Here is a 26,468-nt window from a genome sequence, read left to right on the forward strand (position 1 = left end):
ATTAGCCTGTTCATTTCAATGTCTAGTACAGGGGTGGGCAATCCCTGGCACCCATGCCAAACATTGCACGCCAGTAACTTTTGCTGGCATGCGAAACCCTCTCTTATAATCTTCCATTTACAATTTTTTAAAAAAATATTTTATTGATTTTTTACAGAGAGGAAGAGAGAGAGATAGAGAGTTAGAAACATCGATGAGAGAGAAACATCGATCAGCTGCCTCCTGTACACTCTCTACTGGGGATATGCCTGCAACCAAGGTACATGCCCTTGACTGGAATTGAACCTGGGACCCTTGAGTCCACAGGTCAACGCTCTATCCACTGAGCCAAACCGGTTAGGGCTACAATTTTTTTCTTAATATCGACTTTTTTATTTTTCAGATAAATTCAGTGTAGGTGCATCTTAGATAAATAAATAATTTTATATAACAAGTTATCTTAAAGACCATAGACATGGATTGATGAGAGAGGGGAAGAGAAATTTCTATGCCTCTGCCTTAACTCTCCATGCCTTCCTAGATCCGACCAGTGTTTTGGTTTCATCCACATACGCTTGTGAATTTTGGTTCTCAGTGATGAATTTTGTTAATCTCAAAATAGGAGTAGCCTGAAAGATGAAAGTAGTAGCTCGTGCATATCTCTGAAGGTCACGAAATATAAACCTGGTGTAAAATCTCTGTCATCAGTGATGCAGCAGCAAAAGTCCCACTGATAATATCAAAAGGAGTCATAAAGTTTTTTCTCGGACTATCAGTGTACATGTATACATTAAAAAATAAATGTATTTTTCAACATCATACTGTCTTATTGCCACTTGAATGAATTTTATTATTTCTTCAAGGTTCTTCACATACGTACACCTTAAGAGATATCAAGTAGGCGTAACATGTTCTCAAAAAATTAGGGTTGGCACGCAGAAGAATTTTGAGTCAGAGATTTTTCTGGTTTTGGCATGCACTCACAAAAAGGTTGCCCATCCCTGGTCCAGTACATAAATAATTTAAATTATTTCTTTCCCTGAAGCCAATATTCTTGCAAATTTTAAGTAATCTACATGGTGCATGGTGTCTAGCAACATCATCAATCCACCCCCCCCCCCCTTTAAAGGTTTTATTTGTTTCTGTTTGTAGTCAGGTATCCAAAACAAAACTTGGAAAATTGAGGAAAATTAAGTAGCTTTCTTCCCTTGTGAGTCCTCCTCCTGTGGCCTTAACCCTTACTTTCTTCTCTTAGCTCTTTGCTTCTTTTCTTAGTACTTGATACTTGTGCCCATCTTAGAAATTCTGTGATCTCAGCTCCTTTGACACCTCCACCCAAGCCCTGGAGGAGAGGAGATGTTTTCCCTTTGCTGCCTATTGCAGTTATCCAAGATCAAGGTTCCAGTTACTTTGCCTATGGAGTCCTCTCCCAGCACCTGCCCCTCAAGTTCCCCAAGCTCCTAGACCCAGAATTCCAACATTTGTGTCAGCCCTAGTTTATGGGATTCAACCTTAACTTCTCCCTATCCTGGAAGATAGTTGTCTTTCCTCATAGAGAGGGGGGAAGAGAAGGAAAGCCTAGTTTGGGGGTTATCTCAGTAGTGCTAGGGAGCATAAAAATTGGGATGCAAAAGTCTGTGTTCAGTTTAGGTAAAAAAAAAATTAGGTAGGCAGCCCCAATGAGCACATATTATACTAAGAACTAAGGGAAATGGTTTCTGCTCTTAAGAGACTTAATGGAGAAAAATATGTAAAGATAAAACTTTAATACAATTTTCTAAGTACAGAAACAGGTAAAAGTTATAGTGATCATTAATGCTAACAACTTTGAGTTCCTACTTTGTGCCAGATATTATGATAAAAGCTTATCCAGACTCTTGAATTTAATTCATGTAAAGAGGAAGGCAGGAGCCAAATCACAGATGGTCTTGGACTCATGTGAACCCAGTTAGCACTTCATCCTGTATTTCATGGGGACTCATTGAAGAATTTTAAGAAGAGTGATGACTAGGTCAGATTCACATAATAAATATGTTAAGTTTATGGCTTAACAGACAAGGCACTAGAGACAGGGAGAACAGGCCAGAAATGATGAAGACCAGAGCCAGAGTAATAGTTTTAGAGAAAAGTAATTCAAACCTGAAATTAGTGGGACTTGTTAAGTGATAAATATGAAAGTAGATAAAAAGAGGAGTCCAGGAGTCTATTTTGACCAGTAGACAAATGGGAAGTAGATGAGGATAAACATGTCTGGGAAAATGATGGGGAGATGATTTGTCCAATATTGGACATGTTGAAACTGGAGTGGCCATGGGCAGTCAAGTGAGATGTCCACTACTAGCAGGCTAGATTTGGCAGTTCCAACATTGGGGGAGAGGTCAAGGCTGGAGATAGGGTGGTAGGAGCCATTCTTGTCTCCTCTCCTTTCCTCCTTCCCAGTCACTCACATATCATATTTTCATTTCCATATTCCTGTCCATGTATTACATGGATTATGACTAATTAACAGGGGACTAACTGAGCAATAATCTCCCCTCCCTCCTCCTCATTTCTACACAAGCCTAAATAAGGCTGTCATGATTTGAAAACAATGAAATTCTTCTGTCCAATCCTGTGATAAAATGCACCACCAGTTTACCATTCCTCTAATTTTTCTTTGACATTTCCTTCCTAGAAATCAAGCGATTCTCCCAGTCATTTTATTTTATTTTATTTTATTTTTTTATATATTTTATTGATTTTTTACAGAGAGGAAGGGAGAGAGATAGAGAGTTAGAAACATCGATGAGAGAGAATCATCGATCAGCTGCCTCCTGCACATCTCCTACTGGGGATATGCCCGCAACCCAGGTACATGCCCTTGACCGGAATCGAACCTGGGACCTCTCAGTCCGCAGGCCGACGCTCTATCCACTGAGCCAAACTGGTTTCGGCAACTCCCAGTCATTTTAGATGGGACCAATTCTGAAGTCTGTGTGTGAATCATGTGTATATTTTAGTAGTGAGTGTGGATTAGTCTCTGGTCTTTTATCTACTCTTAATGACAAAAAAACAACACATAAATCCATAAAAGGGTAAAAAGAAGTAAATGACATCTAGATTTGGAATGTATTATATGATTATGTGGTTTTATGTTCACCTTTTTAGTATGTTTCATGAAAGTTAACATTGAAATGTGTTACTTTTATTAGGCATACAGTATTGGCTGAGATGTGCTAGGAATATACTAGAGAAGAGAGTGGCTGAATTAAGACTTGTTAAGTACTACAATAATCCATTTACCCACAGATAATCCAAGAATAATAGAAAGTTGGATGATGCTCCCATTGTGGTTATGAGTCCAATGTTATATCATTAGACTCATGAAGGAAATGTATCACTGCAAGCATAGAGTTTCACCTGGAGTGTATGAAGGGTGAATTCATGATTCACAATGCATTTTGAAATTGTTCTGAAAATGTCATTTCTCTTTGCGTGCTTTTGGCATGACAAGTTTTAGGATGGTGATTGGTATTTTTCAAGTGCTGACTCACAGAATACTGGGTATTTGTTCCCACAGTCTACCGACTGTGGCATCTATGTTGGGGTTATCACTTGGCAACAAGATAAATATCTGACTGAGGTATTAACACTCCCTAACAAAGCTTGTTTCATGTGCAAACTTTCTCACACTCATGGCTGGCCCCGGGCAATATTGTAAAGTAGGCGAGGTTTGCTTTCTGTTTCCCTGGATTCTGGGACTGACCCCTCTCTGGGGCCCAAGCCCACTCTCATTCTTCTGCTTATCCTCTTCTCACACGCTGAAACTGCTTCCTGGACCACTCTGCCTCCACTCCATCAAAATCCTCTCTGCAGGAACTTAAATAGATGTATTATTTTCCCAGAGTCATTAACATACCAAGTTTATTGCTAATTATAAAAGACTAGAGGCCCGTTGCATGAATTTGTGCACCAGTGGGGTCCCTTGGTCTGGTCTGCAAAACTGGCTCTCCAATATCCCCTGAGGAGTCATGGATTGCCAGAGGGCACAGGCCAGGCTGAGGGACCCCACCGGTGCACAAGATAGGGGCTGGGGAGGCACACGGGAAGTTGGCCAGAAGTGGGGAAGAGACCCCAGGAGGGCTCCAGGGCGTGTCTGGCCCATCTCGCTCAGTCCCCATCAGCCAGACCCCAGCAGCAAGCTAACCTACTGATCAGATTGTCTTCCCCCTAGTGGTCAGTGCATGTCATAGCAAATGGTTGAGCATATCATTAGCATATTACACTTTGATTGGTTGAATGGATGACCAGACAACTGACACTTAGCATATTAGGCTTTTATTATATAGGATGTTTATACTCTGATAAAGATATTTTAGAAAGTATATTATGGAGGCTGTCTTAGTCAAAGGGACCCCAAATTCACACCATTGAGGTGACCACCTTCACATACATTTGGTCCTGCTCACAGCAACAGCTACTTAAATTTGTAGAGCAAACCATGCTACTTAAATACTACAGCTCATTAGTATTAGTGATTTTTGTTATAAAAACAGTGTTTTAATATATTTAACTGAAAGTCATTAATAAGAAAAGATTATTATGTGGAATTTTATGTCAAAACAAAACTTCCTTTTTGACCTACAATTACCAGTATGTCATGCTTTGGATAATTTCAGTGGTGACATTACTGCTGATATAGAGATGAGACATTTTTAAAATTTGTATATTTGACATCTACCAGTAAAGTGAAGAGAATAGAAATACGTTGCAATATGCTGAGCATAAGTAAGTCATTTAGCAAACATTTAGTGAGCACCCATTATGAACCAAGAGCCTGTCCCAGTCAGTGGGAAAGACTATGTGGAACTCACGGTGCTTACCATCCAGAGGGAGAGAGACACTAAATAGTGAACTGTAAAGGCCATTCAATCATAGTTGGGTAGGCGTTTCAGAGAAAATGCACAGTGTATGCCATCTCCAAATTAGAATATTAGAGCTTTATGAGTAAAGTTCTTTTTTTTTTAATTTGGGGTATTATTTCTTCTTTATGCATGATTTATTATAGTGCTCCTGGGAAGAGAACACCTCAATATAGATACTTAGATAAGGTATTTCCAATTTTAAAAGCAATGCCTATCTATAATGGAAAATGTGAGAAATTTTTTGAAGTATAAAAAAGTATAAAGAAAATAATGGCAAATATCTATAAAGTTACCACCCAGCGATAACCACTATTTACATTTTGATGTATCTCCTTCAAGTCATATTTCTGCATATATTTTATTTATATAGTCGAGTCATACAGCATATATAATTTTATATCATATTTTCCACTTAAGATTACTTTGTACACATTTTTCTAGAAGATAAGAAAATGAGGTGAAAGACATTTAAAAAATATATTTTTTTATTGATTCCAGAGAGGAAGGGGAGAGGGAGAGAGAGAGAGAGAAACATCAATGATGAGAGAGGATCATTGATAGGCTGCTTCCTGCATGCCCCCTAGTGGGGACCAAACTGGCAACCCGGGCATGTGTCCTGACTGGGAATTGAACAGTAACCTCCTAGTTCATAGGTTGATGCTCAACCACTGAACCACACTGGCTGGGCAGGTAAAAGACATTTTATTTTACTACTAGAGGCCTGGTGCATGAAATTAATGCACTCAGGATGTTGGGGGTAGGGGGAGGTCCTCAGCCCGGCCTGCACCCTCTCACAGTCCAGGAGCCCTTGGGGGATGTTTGACTGATGGCTTAGTGGGAGCCTGGCTTCTGGCTGTGCTCCCCCTGAGAAACTGACCGCCAGAGGGAAGCTCCTGTGTTGAGCGGAATCGGGCTGAAACTGGCTCTCCAATATCCCCTGAGGGCTCCTGGATTTCGAAAGGGCACAGGCAAGGCCGAGGGAACCCACCAGTGCATTATTGAGGCTGGGGAGGGACACAGAAGGGCGTGTCCAGCAAAATCTCACTCATTACCTATTGGCTGGACCCTAGCAGCAAGCTAACCTACCAGTCAGAGCATCTTCCCCCTGGTGGTCAGTGCATATCATAGGGAGCGGTTGAGCAGCCTTAGCATATCATTAGCATATTACACTCTGATTGGTTGAATGAACGACTGGACGACCAGACACTTAGCATTTTAGGCTTTTATTATATAGGATTCTCAACTTCCTTAGAAATGATCTGCCCTAAAACTGTAGCATATACTATTTCAGGTCATTTGAGAGACCTTTATCCAGAGACTCTTTACAGTAGCTGGACTCTTTCTTCTAGTTGATTATTGACGAGTTATTGCCGTGATCTCCTAAGAGGTATCTCCACCTTTGGTTCCTCCTCTCCCAGCCTTTCCAGATTTTTCTTCTTAAAACACCACTTTTTATAAGACCCTTCTCCAGAGTTTGCAGTAGGTGGGTTTTGGACTAGATCTCAACTCAGTCTGAAATCACAGTCCCTCTGTAAGATACTATCTGTTCAGTTTTCTATCTCTTCCCTATAACACTGACTCTGTTCCAGGCAGACCTCAGACAGCCACTCGATGATCTTTCCTTTTCACTTCTATAATTTCAGGGTCTTTTCCTTTCAATATTCATTTTACTTCACTTATCGCAACCCTTTTTTGGGGTCCTAACACACATTTCTCAATCTCTTCCCCTCTTTCCTATGGCACACACCATTGTGGCACTCATTTGGGCTCCTAATCATACATTGTCTTTTATAACTTTCACCAATTGTTTGCCATGCAAACATCTTTTCTTCTGCTGAACTCATAAAATTTCTCTAATCTAGGCAGGAAGGCAACTCCTACCTCTGGCCACTAACCATCACTCAGTCATACCAGCTAACACTATGGAGCACTTGGTATATGGAAGATAATATGCTAAGTACTTAGTAGACATTATCTCATCTATTCTTCACAAAAGTCTGTGTCATTTAAGAATAATTTGGCTGCGGATGACAGAGGACCTAAGGTGTCTAACAATGCCTAGACAATACAAACTTATTATTTCTTATCTCATGTAATGAGAACAAAACCTGGGGGTGGGTGATTTCCATTTTGGCTTAGGAGTTCTCTGATGTCAGGGCTCTGGTTTGGCATCTCTTCAAATACCTCCCCCTTCCTCTATTGTCCCAATATGGCTGTAGCATCACAACTCAGACAACCATGCTCAAAGTCAGGTAGGAAGAGTGGGGAAGATTCTCTTTGCATGTATCTCTCTTATAGGGAAGAAAAATTTTCCCAAAACATTCCCCAGCAGACTTTGTCCACATCTCATTAACCATACCTGGTTATGCAGCCATCCCCTAGACCAGAAAATAGGTCCTCCTTTCTCAATATCAAGAAATCTCAAAATAGTACTTAAACAAAATAAGGAAGAAGGATAGCAAATATGGATTGTTTTTGTGTAGTCAATGAGTGGTACCAGCTACATAGTATTATTAGAAAATTAAAGCTCAGAAAGGTTGAGGAATCAGTGCAGGTTTATACAACTAAAAAGTGGGGGGAGGGGGAGATTTCAAATAAAACTTTTCTGAGTCTCTCAGAGTCCACATCTTTGCTCATCACAGTTTACGGCCCTTCTAAAGAGCTTTAACACCTTACTCAACTCATCAAAAATATTTAGTAAGTACCCATTGATGCTCAGCACCCTTCTTGCTGCTGAAGGAGAAATAAGTATAGAATCTAGTTAGAGATAGAAGCCCAACTCAGATGAAACAACTAGAATACACAAGATTAATTAATTAATAATAACCATAAAAGTTACAGTTCTATGTAGCAGGAGTTCACTGAGGACTGTAGAAGTGAGACTGGATTTCATGAAGGTTATGAGGTGTAAGATTTGGATCAGCAGGCAGAAGGAAGGATGACATTCCCTTTGAGAAGGAGAGTTAGAGTGAAGGAAGGAGATAGAAAAAGTAGAGCCTGAAAAGTGAGTGAAACAAAGTTCTAGGCACATTCATCAAGTGTGGTTAGAAACAGCTGAATAGATTGGTCACATAGATGTTGCCAGAGGGGGCCCTCCAGGGGACTGAGATTGGTAAGGGAGAGAGACCTAGACTCCCAAGCAATGGCAGAGAATTGGCTGAGAACCAAGGGATATTAAAATTTGTAGGCAGCCATTGATCGTTCCTTTGGTCTAATAAAGGAACTGAATTGTTGAAGGATCATTGTTGGGGGTGGACTTCCAGCTCTTTTTCTTTTTGAACCTGAGCTCTTCCATCAAGTAAACACTCAAATACAGTCATGCATCATATAATGAATGACATTTTGGTCAATGATGGACAGCATACACAATGTTGGTCCCATAGGATTATAAATGGAGCTAAAAACTCCCATTATCTAGGGACATTGGAACCATTGTAAGGTCATTTCTCACATGTTTTGTTAATGATGGTGTAAACAAGCCTACTGCACTGCCAGTCATATAAAACTATAGCACACACAGTTATGTACAGTATACTTGATAATGGTAATAAACCACTGTCTTACTGGTTTGTGTACTTATTATACTATATTTTTATTGTTATTTTAAACTGTGTTCTTTATACTTAAAAAAATAAAGTTTGGTATAAAACAGTGTGTCCTGTAACATAGCAGCAGCCTCATACATCCCATTTTTCTTGGTTATATTATTTTCTCTTCTGCTTGATTTAATCTCATGTTGTTTTGCATAGGTTTGTAGCATAGAAGCAATAAGCTAAACCATATAACCGAGGTAGTAGGCTATACCACTTAGGTTTGTGTAGTGTACTCTATGATGCTTGCACAATGATGAAATCACTTAAAGATGCATTTCTCAGAACTTATCTCTGTCATTAAGAGGCACATGATTGTAATTTGGCTTTTGATTTCCAGACAAAGTTTCTGAAGAACACTCCTATGCCATTGTCCCTCTAATGATAATGAGGGGTTTGGGTTAAGTAGCCCCAGTCATTTTTTTATTTTTAACTATTTATTTATTCGTAATTTTATTTTATCTTGTTGTTGACATTATTTACAGATGTCCCCCAATTTCCCCTTCTCCCAACCCCTGCCCACCCAGGCTTTCACCACACTGTTTTCTGTGTCCATTGGTTATGTATATATGTATATGAGTTCTTCGATTAATCTCTTCCCGTCTCCCCCCCACCCCGCCTTCCTGTCTGAGATATGTCAGCTGTTCCATGCCTCCCACTCATTTTTGACCGGAAACTCACACTAGCAAGATGAGGTAAGGATAAATCTGGCTCTATGGCCCACAGCCAAACTGAGAAGGACTCACAAAGGACTCAAACCCACAGTCTTGGTTTCACTGACACCTCAGATTGTCCACTCAGCTCTCCCTGCACAGACATGGAGCTTCCCACGCCAGCGGAGAAGCATGGTGCCTTTACTTCTCTTCATACTACCTCTTTTGGGACTTCTTGAACATAAAAGTAAAGAGAATAGGAGTGAATCCATCTTTACAATGTGTTGCAAACACTTTTCAATAAGCTCTAACAGCATGAATATCTTTGAACTCAAATTATATTTTCATGCATATCTTTTGCTTATTTTTGTTCCTCAAATTCCTTTGGTTGGGTCTAAGAAAAACTTGCAATTTTCTCAATCAAGTTTTTAACATCACAATTTCTAATCAACATCCATTATTTACCTAGAGATAAAAATCATCTTAAATTGTACCATGGATTTCCACTGTTCAATAGATAAGATCTATGTTCTAAACAAGGTCATATGAAAAGAGCATTGGGTGTGGCTGGTGGCAGAAGATTAGAGTGGAATCCAGAATTATTTAGGAAATTAGAGCTTGAGAAAAATATAAGATTTTAAAATAGAGAATTTCTGAGAAAGATAGTAGTTTTCTTTTTCTTCCCATGACCAAAGGACCCCTAAGCGGTTGCTAGAAGCAAAAGAAAGAATTCTATTGCCTTTATGTATTACAAAGAGCCCACAGGACAAACCTGTGGAAAGATAGAAGGGATATTGTTGAACTTAGTACTATTGTTCAATGAAGGTATAGAGAAAGACCCTATAAACTGAGGCTGACAGGCTTTAGCTAATGTTAACAGGCATGTGTAGATATTGCCAAATTCATAAGTCTCTGAGTGACGTCATCCTCCCAACAAATTTCTGAAGTGATACCTTAGCAAACAAGCTCTTTCTGGTAAAATGTTGAATCACTCAAAAGGATACAGATTAGAAAGAGAGAGAGAAAAAAATTGCTCTGTGGGAGGGGCCATGCTTTATAAAACCAGTCATCACCATGTCTGAACTCAAACAACTCTTGGAGGACCGTTTCCTGTCAGCCAGCACCTGAGAGAATAGCAAGGTATTTCCATGACTATCTCTATGAACTCTGGTTTCATTGTTTCTCTTCCCTCATCTTGGTCTTACTAATATAATGAAATTTAAAACGTGGGATGTTTTTAGAGGCTGAGTAAAAATTTAGTGGTGCTTTCTTGTTTAGTTGTTTAACTGAAAATATTTTAGTGCAAGATTTGAAATAAATTTATAGCTGTTCAGCACTCCCAATAATGAACTCAACATCAGAAGCTCTTTTGTAGCATGGCTACAATAGTGTGTGTGTGTGTGTGTGTGTGTGTGTGTGTCTTGATCTTGAATCTCGGAAGCCACAAATGCCTATGTAACAGTAAGCAAACTAAAATGTACATTAAAGTTGTGATGTTAATTTTGTCGAGCAGGCTAGAATATGTATATTCTTTACTAGCTAGTGTTTTGACACTGAATTTAATAAGAATAGTTGAGGTAATTAAAACATTCATTTCAGCAATTGAAAGTAATTTATCAATTGTACATACCTATTTAGAAAATTAAAAGATGACTGAGTTTTCATCTAAAATAATCAGAAATTAGTAGCTTTCTGAGTTGGGTCAGTTCACTACCAGAATATATGTATTGAATTTAGTTCAATATTTGGTCAATTTAGGGAAAGGGAAAAATCTGCCAAACTTGTTGTTGAATTGACTGAAGTAATAGTGCAATAAATAATTTAGTACTCCACAAATAGGCAATTATCTACTATGAAAGTCATCAAATACCAGAAACTGTTTTTTATTTTGTTTGTGTGTGTTTATTTTACCAGTAAAATTTCAACTCTTTTTAAAAGAGGGGGAAATTTGGTCGTTTTGAACAGGAAATTTCCTTGGAATTATTATTTTCTTTGTTCTTGTGGATTTTTGTGGTCAGCTTCAAACTATTTGCATTGTGTAGTCACAAAAATTGTTTTAAATGCCACAGAAAGTTCAAATCTACCATCCAGTGCCAACATGAAGAGGGACTGTGGTAGTGGGGCACCTCCCGACTTCTTCATGACCTGTGCCAAGTTTCAGTGGCACATTTGTCAACTTGTGTAGCAGGAACTGCCACAAACGTCATGGAGCCCCGCCCCACATATGCTTTCCATCATTCTTTTCAAGGATAATATTAAACATGAATTACAAGCATAACACTTAGGAGCTAATGAAGTTGTATGACTTACTCTTAAGAAATTCACAACAGGTGCTACCTGTTCTGGGCGATGGTGTTATTTGATGTCACTTTGTGACTTTAATTTACATTGTCTTAGAGCAGTGGTTCTCAACCTTGCCTGCGCATTAGAATCACCTGGGAATCTTTTTAAAATCCTGATTTCTGGGCCTCATCCTCCGGAAATTCTGTTTCTTTGTTACTAATGTTGTGGCCCCACTCCATAACAAAGAAACAGAATTTCCGGAGGATGAGGCCCAGAAGTCAGGATTTTAAAAAGATTCCCAGGTGATTCTCATGTGCAGCCAAGGTTGAGAACCACTGTCTTAGGCAGTGGACTTGTCTCAGGGTCACTGGACACTGTATATGTATGCCTTCAGAGATTTCTAAAACTATAAGCTTCTCAAGTCTCATGTAGGAAAAGCCCTCATCTTGCAATCAGAAGGCTGAGAATTAGTTGAGGCTTCGAAACTGGCCAGCTGTGCAATCTACATCTTCATATTTTCATCTGTATAACAGGAATTACTATGCTTTTCTGGGGACAAAATTATGCAAATTAAACAAACAACTCAGTTTGGTAGCTGCAATATAGACATATATTTTTTAATGTTAAATCCAGTTAATTGTACCTTATTTTACCAATAAAATTTCAACTCTTTTTAAAAGAGGTAAATGCATTGGGATAATTTAATTTTGTCATTATCTCCTTTTTTCCACCTGAAATCTTAACTTGGCATTAACAGCCCACTCTGATAGTTTCTCTTGACACTTAAATTTTCTTAGTGTCCAGGAGACCGACTATGCAGGTTATTATAAAGAATTAGCTGCAAGAGAAACCTACATTTACTTTTCTGGTTCTGATCACTTATCTGTTTTTCTTTTCACATGGGTTAAAGAAATATTTTGTTTATTAATTCTCAGTTCATTTCCAAAATATTGAGATATTTTACAAAAAAAACTACCCAATAAGATTATAAAGACACTTTAAAATTGGAAAACGGAAGAGGAAACACATTTCTGAGCCACTCAAGTTAATCTAATGTCCGTGATGAAGCAAGAGAAAAAAATATAATGACTTTACTTTTTACTTAAAAAGCCTTCTAGGAGCATTACAGACTTGCAAACTTCCTCTTCTTATTTCCTCTTTCTAGCATTTCTCAAGTGACAAACTTGCCTAAACTCTTACACTGTAGAGTGAAGTTGAACAGCAGCAGGCGAGGCAGTGTGGGACATTGGATAGAGTGGGTTCTGAAGCAGACCTAGGCTTAAATCCCTGCACAATTACATACACACTGTGTGACCTTATACAAGTTAGTTAACCTCTCTGAGCATCAGGATGGAACCTATACTCTCAATGAAGATCATAGTATCTGCCTCATAGAGATCCTGTGAAGATAAAATGAGAAGAAGAGGTGAGGGAGTTTCAGAGACAAGCTTTACTTAATTTACTAGTTTGTCTTGATAACACACATTCAGGTGGTGTTTCAAATGAGAAATGTTGATACAAAGTGCAATTACTTTCTTAAAAAGAAATATTCATGACCCAAGTGTTCACATAAGACATGGATTAGGCAGAGAAGCGAGTGCTGGCCCAGGTTGGGAAGCCCTGCTGAGTGAGCTTAGGCAAGAGCTGCAGGGCATGCCTCATCTTGGGGGCCTCCCAGCTCCTCCCCAGCTCTGGGAAACCACTTCCACAAGACGGTTTCCTGTGGAATGATGAGTGTCCATGTTGTTTGATACACATATATTTTGGTAATTGTAGGGTGTGTTATAAGCCATTACAAAAGCATAACATGCAGCCAGAAAGATGATCATTGGCCAGTACCCACAGATACTCCCACACATCTGGGCGTGTCCAAGCATTTGGTTGCATGGGAAGGCTTTGGTCATGGAAGGTGTGTCTGTCATTTTCTTCAGATGGTTGATCTGGTGTGTGTGTGTGTGTGTGTGTGTGTGTGTGTGTGTGTGTGTGTGTTTATGAGATATCCAGGATCATTCTTACAGTGCTACCTTCATTGAAAGTATAGGTTCCATCCTGATGCTCAGAGAGGTTAACTAACTTGTATAAGGTCGCACAGTTTGTATGGCATTGACTTCTTTGTTAGCATGTGGCAGGAGAGGAAAGGAGCCTTCCCAGCACTCCCAATAATGAACTCACCATTGGAAGTTCTTTGTAGCAAGGCTGTGATAGGTGTGTGTGTGTGTGTGTGTGTGTGTGTGTGTGTGTAGGGGAGCAGATATGAGTAGTACTATGAAAGCTCCAATCCTCAAACAATGAGTCTAAGCCACTTCAACAAGTAGGATATTTCAAAGAAGATTTGCCATCTCAATGGGGGACAACATGAATATGTGTGCAGGTGGCATATGTTTGAATATGTGTGAATTTTCCTGTGTGTGTGGTGTTTATTTGCAGGTGTATCATAGAGGTTGAGAGCATGACCCTGGAGGTCACCCACCTGACTTCAATTCCTAGTCAAGTGACATTGGTTACTTTTCTTATCTTCTCTGTGCAGTAGTTTCTTCCTCTGTAAAAGAGGAATTAGGGTTTCCTTATAGGGTTTCAGTAAGTACAAAGTGGTTAGTACAGGTAAAATATTTAGAACAGACTCTCTTATATAGTAAGACGCAGTAAATGCTATTTATTGTTATTATTGTTATTATCATTATTATATGAAGTGTTACTACTCATCATAAGACTGTTTACTACAACTCAGGATTGGCTGCAAAATTTGCAGAATCCAATGTAAAAGGGAAATGTAGAGCCCCTTGTTTAAAATTACTGAGAATTTCAAGATGGTAAAAGCACAGTTTTGCACCAAGATTGGGGCCCATATGGCTGAATGGGTCACATAACCCTAATGGTATCCCTGCTCTACTTCTTATTGTTCCATGAAGACAGAACAGGGAGGAAGCCCCTACCATGTGCAGGGTACAGCCTGTACTACACCTCTAATGACATCACCCAAAATGTTGTCTCATCTTTTAGAGCTGTGTTTTCTTCCTCACTTTCATTCTAGATTGAAACAATGGAAGACCTTTATGTGGCAAACACAATTTTTGCCATCAATTTCTTTAAGCATCTGGCAAATACAAGCACCACCCAGAATCTCTTCTTCTCTCCATGGAGCATCTCATCCACCATGGTCATGGTCTACCTGGGTGCCAAAGGCAACACTGCAGACCAGATGGCAAAGGTAAGTTTCTGTTGAAACTCTAAATACGGACTGAATGATTCCTGAACCAAATTGTAGAATTGCTCTGAGTGTGGGCTTGAGATACCTTGGCAATCTCAAGGTCAGCAATCATCACCTGCTATTACAACATTAGTTCCTTAGATTCAAATCTACACAATAGGCAAATCATGAATCATTGACTGTAGATAGCAGAAGGCATATAGGAGTTTCTTATATTGCAGGGCTGCAAGGATGAATACTGACAACATCTTGCATTATAATATTCTAATGTTTGAAAGTGTTTTTCATTCTTTATATCTTTTTTGTGTTTGTTGCTTATTAATGGAATTAATTACTCTGAATAGTTTTAAGAGAGTGTCACAAAAAAGAAAAGAGTGTCCCAGAGCCGTGGTCACCACACTCTTGGAGATACAAGGAGAGCAATGTTGACTCAGCCAGGTTATCAACCCCGTGAGATCATGTCAGCAAAATGCGGCCTGGCCTGATGGTCAGTCTTCAAAATCAAGATGGAAAGGGTGTCCGGCAGCTGGTTTCCTTCCTGAGTGAATGGACAAAGCTCAGTCAGGGGACCCTTTTACTGAGGCTTGGGCCTTAAAAATACAATGGACTACTTCAACTGCACATTGCAATATTCCTATGGGATGAATTCAACACATTGAAAATTCACATGATCCTATTATCTCCTAGGTCAGTGACCCAGACGAGGTCATCCTATAATTAAAATTCTTTTGCACGCACATGTACATGAACATTAACATTGAATGCTCTGGTTTCTCACAGGCATATATTGTGCTTTCAGTCACACCAAAATGCCACTGGCTACCTTGGGATTTCCCGTGAGAATGGCACCTGAGTGTGTATATATCCTTCCCAAGTACACGGTGACCCATTTAGAATGGACCTTGTTTGAAGAGTGAGAGTGTTGGCCAATGTCCTCGCAGGAGGAAAGGGATAGCTGCAGCACTCCCTGTGTTGGTGGCAGTTTAAACATCAAGACTTACAACAAAACTCAGTTTGCTCAACTCTGATGCCAGCAACATTTTGCAACCCTCCTTCCTCTTTATTTTCTTTGTGTTGAAAAAATAAAGACAGTAAACTGCACAACTTTAGAACACATCAGGGTCTTAATTTTTTAAAAGTAAAGAAATCACTAGCACTCTGAAGCAATATGTTTTTAAGGCATATGCTACATAAAGCACTCTACGTTGTTAAAATAAAGCCATTGATTTTGATACCAAAAGAAAAGTAGCTTATGGGTTGCTCTGGGCACAAGACAGTTTCTCTGTACCTGGAAAGTGCTTGAGCACATGGGACTATGCCAAGATTTTAAATCATTTTTTTTTGGTAATTCTGCTGCATGTACGGGTTTTAAAATTCAAAAGCAAATTTGGTTAATTCCCTACTTAAAAGCAAGAGGAGAAGCTCTTTGGCTTGGAGGAGGGAGCACAAACTTTGGGAACAAGACCTATCTGTGTTTAAAATGGTGGCTTTGACAGTGTTTATGAAGGCATTGAAGCTCTCTGAGCCTAGAGACTAATGAGTAGTATATAGATTAGTATAAAATACATCATACTGATTCCTGTGAGGGAAATTTAGGTTGACTGACACATCTTACATATAAAAGGTATCTGTGTTTGTATCCCATACACAATGACAGGGAACTAGACATCGGGCCACGAAGAGGTACCTGTTGGCAATGGTTTAAAAGTTAAGTAATTTAGCAGGAACATGTAATGTAATCATTCCCTCTAATTCCAATTGTAGGTGCTTCAGTTTAACGGTGTTGGAGTCCATGAAGTGACCCCAGTGACCCCAGAGAAAGACACCAGCTGTCAGCTCATGCAGCAGATGCAGGTCACTTATCCTGATGCTATTTTGAAGGTATATGACTCATTCATTCATATTTCTTTTGTACTTCATTTCTAAAATCTTCTTGTCTTAAAGTCATGACATTAAACTGAGAAGGAACTTAGTACAGATCCCTGCACTTCCAGAAAAAAAAGACTCAGAATCTTTAAGTAAATATTCTAGGGTCTCACTGCTAAAAAAGGACAGAGCTAGAGCAGAATGCAGACTTCCTGACTTCTAGGCCAAGACTCTTTCTAAATTATGTCACACCACCCTGCCTCTAGTTGGATTTGTGTAATTTATTCTAAAACTATGGTAGAGAGACTCCTAGAATACACAAGCATGAATGCAGATTTCCAGAGGAGAAAGGATAAGGAGTGACAAATAGTTGAGGAATGAAGAAGGTCAGGTTCAATGACTTCATAAGAGGCCAATGACCTTTATATATCCCCCATATCTATCTGTCTATCTAATCTATCTATCTATCTATCTATCTATCTATCTATCTATCTATCTATCATCTATCTCAAGTAGTATGATCTTTTCTCAATACTCCATTCGTTAATTATCAGCTATCCAGGAACAGACACAAATGTGTTCCTATTGGTAACCAACTTCCATAATTACACTCCTGAGAAAGGTTATGTGGCAATATCTCCCATAGTTTTCTGGCTGTTACAGAGGGAATTGAGGGCTAAAGGTGGTGGAGAGGGCCTATATAGAGAGATGCAGCCGAGTCTCTGGAGACAGCTGTCAGTCACCTGTAAGTCTTCTGCTATGACTGAGTCCCATGTCCATCATCCTGTTTACAAACTTTAGGTACAGTTCTATGACACATGACTGAATATTGCATTGTGAACCCATAACCCAAAATCAAATAATCTCTTGTAAATTAACATCTGTAAAGTAAAATTTTAATATAAAAATTCCTTAGAGACCTTAAGGTTTACTAAACTATAGAAGGAGCCTCACTTTCTTCTAGGATGTTGGTTATTTCATAGGTTAAATCCAATCTATGGGCAAAATAATGAAACAAGTAAAACATTATCTTATATGTTTTGCACCACATCCATATCAAAAGTATTTTCTCAGAGATTCCTCTTAAGTACCAGAAAAAAGTATATGTTAATGCAATATTTTATTATTATATAAAAAAATACCATTGCTTAAGAAAGATCTTACTTAGCAGTCCCATGTTATATAAAGAGGATTTCTCCTTTCTGTTCAAGGTACAAGCTGAAAACGCAATCCATTCAGGCTTCCATGATCTCATCTCTGCTATCAATGAGACCAAGGGGGGTTACATATTGGAAAGTGCCAATAAGCTGTTTGGAGAGAAGACTGCGCAATTCAAGGAGGTAAGTACAGCCTGTTATTCAAATGCAGGGACCTAAACCTGCAGTGAGGTCACTTTCAAAGCTGTTCTCTAGGATTCATGCTTGTAGGGAAAGTCAGAATTGCACAGGGTTCCCTAAGGCTCCCTAAGGCCTTGGCAGTGTCCCTGTGCTCCCCCTGTGGGTGCTTCTCTACCTGCTGCAAAAGTCCCACTTGCAGGGTAAGTCAGGAGGAACACAGCTGACTTCCAGAGTCACTGTCTGCAAGGTCCACCTCCTTTGTATTTGCTGTCTATAATGTGAACAGTGCGGGAGGGCAAGTAGTGTTGGGACTGGAGTGTGGGGAAGGTGGTCCACTGAGTGCTTATAATCTGCACCATTTTCTTTGTCAGCAGCATCTCCCCATAGTCAACCTCTACCCCTACTGCCCCCCAACCGCAGGTCCTCCAGTCTTGACAGGAAGCCCATAATTCACAATTGTACAAAGGCTTGTTTAGCATATATTCTATGTAACCTCCTGTATTTTTCTGCTTTAAAGGAATACATCCGACTCTCTAAGAAATATTACTCTACACAACCCCAGGAAGTTGACTTTTTAGAGTGTGCAGAAGGAGCCAGAAAAAAGATTAATTTCTGGGTTGAGACTCAAACCAAAGGTAAAACCAAGGAAATATTTTCTATTCTTTCCACTTAGAAAATCAAATCTATTTTTTAAAACCATCCCTGAACTTAGTCCTTAATCCCTTAAAATTCATTCAACCCTAGTTACTTTGGTTGATGCAACCTTATTCATATTTGGCTTAGTGAGTGTTGTAATTGAGGGCTACTAATAGAAGACATATGTTTAATACTCAAATAATTGGATTTTTGATATTACATTATAATAGAATATGACAGATGGCAGATGTTTTCAAATATAGAAAACAGCAGGATTGAAATAATTGTGACACTCCATCCACTGTGGACAAAAAAAAAAACAAAAAACAAACAAACAAATAAAAAAACAAAATGAAAAAAGGATTTTCTTAACTTCTCAGGTTAAAACATCATTTCCAGCAATAATTGTGTGTCTTGATTGCTTAGCTACCAATACAGGGAAAAAACATGAACTAAGTGCTATAGAATTTAAAATATTTTTGTCTCTCAGAAAGTAGTTGATCTATTAATATTACTTCTCCATTTCCATTCTGGATTTTTAAACCACTGTTCTAAAACACTGACAAACTGTTGCCACAAAGGAGATGGGAAAAGTGAAGATTAAAGAAGTGAAAGTAAAAATGAAGTGCAAAATTAAAGACACATGAAAGTTATGCCTTTTGAGAACAGCATAAGTTTTCTCTTTAAGCATTGTGCCAAATGGCTGTAAATGAATATCAGTTGTATTGCCAAAATGCCAAGGAGTAATCAGGGCTGATTGTTTTACCAAATTTTATAATAATTTGAGAGAATTTTCTGTTTCATTTGTTATGATCAAATACTAGTTTTGCCACATGCACCATAAAGTTAAATAAAACGTTAGTAGATTTCAATAGCAACCAAGAATTTTAATTGCCTGGGGAATGTATTGAGCGGAGATATTGAGCAGATATATTGAAGCTGGTCAGAAGACAGTGACGTTTTTATTAGTCCTTTTTCTGTCAGTAGGACTGGAGGGGGGAGGACAGTGGAGACAGAATCCTGACTAGGTTACCAAGACTGTAGTCTTGAGGTTATTAACCTCTCTCACAATGGTGTTCTTTTGTGTAAAATGGCACTAATACTCACCTAATAGAGTAGTTGTGAGGATTAAATAAAATAATGTATTTAGTGGTTTAAATAATGCAGAGTAGGTATTCACTATAATGAGCTATTTCTTAAAGAACTTTTTTAAAAAAGGTATCACGCTCAGATGTTTTCATTTCTGAGAACCTTCTCTGGCTCACTCTTTTACTTCCTTCTCTTTTTCGTCATAGTATTATGCATTATTTAGCTCTATTACAGAATTTATCACATATTTTTCAGAACTGATTTTGACTGTCACTTGCAATAATACTCTCAGCCCTACCAGGACATTTTTTCCTTGCTCAGCTCATGAATCTGCATTACTCCTTGTATAGGTCTAGTCTAAACTTCCAGAAAAATTGTCTTGAGTGAATCAATGGGTCAAACCCATAGACTGTCTAGACCAGATCTAGCAGGAGCACTATGTGACATATTGTGGAAAGACACTATTATCTTCCTTAAGAGACTATCTTTCATTTCCAATGGAATTAAATAACTTTATGCAACTGTAAAACTGAGAAAACAATATGAAAGGAAGTGAACATCTCCACTGCAATTTTGATAGTAATTCTAAATTTTAAATGCATTACTTCTTCATTTTCCCTTGAATTTTGAAAACCTTCTGAGGAATTTGCTCTGATTTTTACTTATGCTTTAAATAAATTGAGAGGAAAATTTGAGCTTAAAGATCAACATCTCCGTAGAGTTTGCCAAATGTGTCTTCTGAGTTAAATGGCAACTCAAAAGATTCAAGAAATTATAGCAATTTCACAGTTTTTGATCATGAGACCTAAACAGACATCTTTTTTTTCTTTATTTTATTTTTTTGTAGGTAAAATTTCAAACTTGTTACCTGAAGGTTCTGTAGATTCAGAGACAAGGATGGTCCTGGTGAATGCTGTCTACTTCAAAGGAAAATGGAAAACTCCATTTCAGAAGAAATTAACTGGGCTTTATCCTTTCCGTGTGAACTCGGTATGAGACAACAAGACAGATTTTCCTAACATGTATTGTAGGGTCTTAGACAAGACAGAGAAATAAAAAATAAAGACCACTTGTTAATGTCACTACATGATGTGCTAGTTATAACTTATGGACATTGGATAGTTGATTAACTTGTTCTAGCTACTGAATACCACTCAGTAATTTTATGAGGTCGTATGAGTAATGATGAAAAACCATGGGCTTTATACTTAATTCCTAGACTCAAATGTAGGCTCTACCACTTACTTATATTCCATGAATTCCATTTTCTAATCAGCAAAACTTGGATAATAATATTGAACTCCAAAGGTTATTGTTAAGGATTCAATGAGATTTAGCAGAGTTCTTGGCCCATGATAGGTACTAAACAAATGTTTTATTATTATTATTATTATTATTATTATTATCCATAATGGGTGTAATCTTGAAAAAGGTAGTAAGATCAGAATACTGTATACAAATAATTTATTTTGTTGATTTTTAAAAGTATATTTCTTAAACACTAAAGCAGAACCCATTCTCTTTTATGTTAAATTGTAAGTCTCTTGACGTATTAGAATTAACTTTCATATTTTACTCTTTAATCACTTTAGACTCAGCGTAAATCTGTACAGATGATGTACTTGCATGAAAAACTGAACATTGGATACATAGAAGACCTAAAGGTTCAGATTCTAGAACTGCCATATGCTGGAGATGTCAGCATGTTCATGTTGCTTCCAGATGAAATTGCTAATGTGTCTACTGGCTTGGAGTTGGTAAGCCATTCCAACTTTAGTTGTTTTAGATTCCTGGGACTAAATTTGCTTTTTATGCTGAACATGTATACACCTTAGGAAATTGTGTGCAATTTTTCACATGAATATGTGAATTGGTTGATAGTAAGTGTGGCATGTCTCCAACTTTCATCCATTTTATGTCATACCTATTACCTTCTTACAAACACTTTACCAATCTATTAAACTTTTATATCACCCACATTGTAGTAACCTTAAAGTCACTGATTTTTAACATTAGACTTAGAAGTTGTTTTCCTTCATTTCTAAGCACTCACTGTGTTTTTCTTTTTTAATTTTTGGATTTGTAGCTGGAAGGTGAAATAACTTATGACAATCTCAACAACTGGATCAGCAAAGACTCAATGGCAGAAGATGATGTTGAGGCGTACATCCCTCAGTTCAAATTAGAAGAGCACTATGAACTCAAACCCATTCTGAGAAGCATGGGCATGAATGATGCCTTCGTCAAGGGCCAGGCCAATTTCTTAGGAATGTCAGAAGGAGATGAACTGTTTCTGTCTGAAGTATTTCATCAAGCCACTGTGGAAGTCAATGAGGAGGGCACGGAAGCAACTGCTGGAACTGGGGCTATCATGTCAGGGAGAACTGGCCATGGAGGCCCACAGTTTGTGGCCGATCATCCTTTCCTCTTCTTTATAATGCACAAAACAACTAAGACCATTCTCTTTTTTGGCAGATTCGTCTCACCCTAAAGTTGGAAGTTTCTGTTTCTGAACAGAATTCTGTAGCATGAGGTATAAGCCTCAGAATTGTTATAAGTACCAAAAATGTAGGGACTTTTTCTATGTATTTCTGTGTTTCTGAACAATTTTCTACTACACACTAAATATAAATACAGAAATAACCAGACAACTGTCAAACATAACATTGCAACCCTATTAATTGGTTTCCTAAAATGGGATGATGTCGCATTTAGTTCTCCCTTATTCTTTGTTTATTTTATAGCATTAAGTTTTATTGTATTATTTATTATTTTATATAATTTTATTATTGTTAACTGTCTAATGTAGCTGATACAGTTACAGAAAACAGGTGATCGGTTATGTTTCTTTCCAAGGAAGTGCATTTATTTGTTTTTATGAGGAAGGATGAGTAGGTATCTTTCCATCCCCTTCTATGTAAAAACCTAGAAGATAGCATTGAACAACAAGCGAGTATATATTATGTGCATTTGTAACATTATATATCACATAGATGTGACTGTAACTGATGTAAGATTACAAATACACAATAAATATGTTTCCACACAATCATTTGTTGTCATTTTACTAGATCTTTGGATCATGAGACCTGTTATAGTATGATTCTCAGGACAGAATAAAGGAGCCAAAGAGATAGCCACCCCTTTTACACAGAGTCCCACTCTTGGGATTGAATGGAGTTGTGTGAAAAAATGGTTTAGAGCTGCCTTTTCAAGGCAGCAAAGGGTGTAGCAATTCAGAGGAATAGTTAGCATTCTTTGGACACTGGTGTTTAAACCTCAAGAACATCAGGAATAAATGCCAAATCCAGTGGTTCATACATAGAATCAAGGTCACAGTCATTGATCTGAGAGTTCAAAGGAGTTAAGATGGGCTGGTGGCAGAGCAGAAGCGGAAAAACAAGAGACATTCTTTAAAAATATTTTTATTGATTTCAGAGAGGAAGGGAGAGGGCAGAAGAGATAGAAACATCAACGATGAGAGAGAAAATTTGATCTGCTGCCTCCTGCATGCCCCACATTGGGGATTGCCCCACATTAGGGATTGGGCCTGCAACCTGGGTTCATTTCCTGACTGAGAATCGGACTGTGACCTCCTGGTTCATAGGCTGATGCTCAACCACTGAGTCACACCCATCAGGAGAGCTTCTTTTAAGGATGTTTGTTCCAAATAGCACTCAATGCTTTTAAGTGGGTCAGAGGTAGAATTTAACATAATTTAAGACCTAGGAACTAAGACATCTAAAGTTTGGAGGGTCTGAACTGGCTTGAGAGTCTGGCTACAGAAGTGTGGCTGGATGTTGGAAATGTAACCCAGGTTCCACTCTCCCTGTGATGGAAGGAAGGCAGGGGTGGATGACCCATGGAGCATGGTGGCTAAATAGGCGGCCTCAAGACTGACTATATGCATCTAAATTCCAGTTCTAACACTTTTGAGTTGTCTAACCATGGATGAAGAATGGTGCTTTGCTATGCTTCTTTTCTTTCAGTGTAAACTATAGAAAATAATGCTTTTCTTAAAAGGTTTCTATGATGTTTAAATGAAATCATGCATAACAAGCAATTAAAATAATTTTTGGCACATACAGTATTTAAAAATACTAGTCATTATGATTATTATCTTTGTAAGTAATAAACTAGCTCTGGTTTTATTTACTTACTGTCAGGTGATCAAACAGAATCTCAGAAAATTATTCAGTCAAATAATTTTTAAGGCTTGAATTGTGTTTTATTTTCTCTAAGACATTCTTGAAAATTAGAGGTTCTTGCTTTGTGCATTCTCTTACTTTTAGATTCATTTGTCTATGTACTTCCATAATTCATTCAGCAAGGCAATAAGTATCAACCTTCTACACTGTTCTGAGTCCAAAGATAGCCATATTGCACTGTCATTATTGAGTTAGGGTATGAGTGTAGAATTCTAAGTTCAAAGCACTTTTCAGCACTTTAGGGTATAATTTTATTATCTTCTGGCACCAAAGCTGCTGATGGGAAAGTTGAGGTCAAGATCATCCTTACTCCTTGTAGTTCTAGTAATTTTCTTTTTGTTTTTGGTAATGTTCTTGAAATTTTGTTGCATTGTGTACTTTTTAAAATGGGTTTTAAAAATTAATCTTTTTCATCAGCAGCTTTATTCCATCTGGAAACTTGTATCTTGCTTCAGTTCTGGGAAACTCTCAGCCATTGCTATGAACTGAACGTTTGTGTCCTCCCCACCCCCATACATATGTTGAAACTCTAATTCTCAATATAATGGTATTTAGTGGTAGGGCATTTGGGAGTTAGGATTAGGTTAGGTCGTGAGGGTGAAGTCCTCATGATGTAATTAGTGCCCTTATAAGGAGATGAAGGGAACAGAGCTTCCTTTCTCCACCAGGTGAGGACACAGAGAGGAGACAACCATCTGTGAACCAAGAAGATAGCCCTAAACCAAGAACTCACTCATGCCAGCATTCTGATCTTCAGGCTCCAGAACAGTCAGAAACACTCTTGTTCAAGCCTTCCAGTCAATATTATTCTGTTACAGCAACACAAACTGAATAAGTCCCTCAATTGTCTCTGCCTCACTCTACCTACTTTCTTTTTCTGGACTCCTATTAGAATAACATTGATTCACCTGGAGTTCTTCAGCTTCTTTTCTTTCTTTCTTTCTTTCTTTCTTTCTTTCTTTCTTTCTTTCTTTCTTTCTTTCTTTCACCAAATGAATTTATGTTGTCTAAACATCCTCTATAATAAAAGGCTAATATGCAAATTGTCCCCTTGGGAGTTTGATCGGGAGACCAGGAGTTTGACCGCTCACTATGATGTGTGCTGACTACCGGGGGAGGGTGGAACATGGCAGGTGACCAGCTGTGGCAGGGCACTGAGGGAGCAAGGGAAGGAGGAGGCAGGGAGGCTGGGAACCTGATCATCCCTGACCCCTGGCCAGGCCTAGGGACCCTACCTCTGCACGAATTTTGTGCATCAGGCCTCTAGTCAAATATAAAAAGACTAGAACAAAAACTCTCCCTCCCACCCTCCTTCCCTATTCATTTAGTTCCTCTCCCTCAATCCCCCTAAAAACATCTGTACATATTGCTAAATATACATAGGACAGGCCATAAATAGGAACAACAAACAAATAAAATCATGCTAATAATATTTTATTGTTAACTTAGGATACTAATACCTCTTTTCCCACCCCCTAAACAGGCATCAGAATAATGCACAGTCATGTTGTATTTTTTAATGTAGGTAATCTATTTGTAAAAATTTTAATCAAGAGGTAAGTGAGAAAGGAATCTGGTGAAGGTTTGGGGGAAAATAAGTAAAACTTAGTCTGTGACTTTAAAGAAATGAAACAATTTCTTGGCTGTTTCAGCCACATCTACATTGTACATTTAATGGATGATAACTAGAGTGTCTTCATGCTGTGCAGAGAGACAGCGCAAGTCACTCACTGGTGCACTACTGTCTGTCATGATGGATAGTCCCTCTATCTAGAGCCTCCATACAATACTTGCAGCTGAGAATAGTCTAGAGGCATCATGGATAATAATATTTGCTCAGCACATGTCAGGCCGGCATCACAGAACTTCCTACCACAAGTCACACTCCCTAGTGAAATCCAGAGGAACATTCTGCTTTAGGTTCCACACCAACATTCAACTATCAAACTCTGAGCCAGTTTACCAGAGTATATGTGTGTCCCTAGGCAGAGAAAAATAAAAACTACATGCAGGAAAACGTGCCAAGTACATTATAAATAGGCTCCTCCTTTCCTTTCATCCTTTCTGGATTGTTCCTTCATTTCCACCGCTCCCTTCACTCTCTCCGGCATCCCCCCAAGCAATGCAGCTGTGATAGAAAATAAAACTATACCCTATTATCTTCCTTTCCAATGAATATGGTGAAGTGAGGGGAACATTTATAAGGAGAAACAAAAGAGAACTAGAAACTGATGAAGCAACATCAGACTCAGTAACTGATCCAGACCCCTTGTGCCTGGGGTAGGGAGATGGACATCCCACTCATCATAGTTATTCTCGGGTTTCTACACCAACATAAATGGGAAGAGGTGCTATCGCAGTAAATACTTCACCAGTAATATTTTAATTTTATTGTCCATTGTTATCCCACTAATTTGAGTCTTCCTTTCTTTCCTTTTTTTTTTTTTCTTAAGAAGCATTATAATTACTTCCATTTGGCAGATTAGAGGAGAGATTAAGTAAGGAAACTGTGAGTTACAATTTGTCAGAATTCAGGTCTCCACATGTGTACAGACATGGAAAATATGAGTAATTAAAGAATGCAGGCAAAACCTTGCTCATCTGTTTCTCTGTCTTTTGATTTGAGCTTCTGGCCATGATGAACCTGAAAGGAAGAGTGTATGGGCTTGTGAAAGTGAATCAAAGGGGTGGGGCTAAGAAGAGGGAGGTGTTACC

At 38.4% G+C, this 26,468-nt stretch overlaps 1 protein-coding gene across 1 annotated transcript; it reads left to right on the top strand.

Moving 5' to 3' along the window:
- Window positions 1–10,200: 10,200 nt before the first annotated feature.
- On the top strand, window positions 10,201–22,036 carry SERPINB2 (serpin family B member 2; the record flags this gene model as incomplete). The annotated part of the gene is given in 9 exon segments (XM_081098043.1): window positions 10,201–10,251; window positions 10,255–10,266; window positions 14,441–14,617; window positions 16,382–16,498; window positions 17,695–17,823; window positions 18,338–18,455; window positions 20,393–20,535; window positions 21,138–21,302; window positions 21,632–22,036. Coding segments are annotated over 9 exon segments (1,317 nt in total).
- Window positions 22,037–26,468: the final 4,432 nt, after the last annotated feature.

Source organism: Myotis nattereri (genome assembly GCF_964212035.1).
Source record: "Myotis nattereri genome assembly, chromosome: 8".
In the NCBI taxonomy this organism is placed as follows: domain Eukaryota; kingdom Metazoa; phylum Chordata; class Mammalia; order Chiroptera; family Vespertilionidae; genus Myotis; species Myotis nattereri.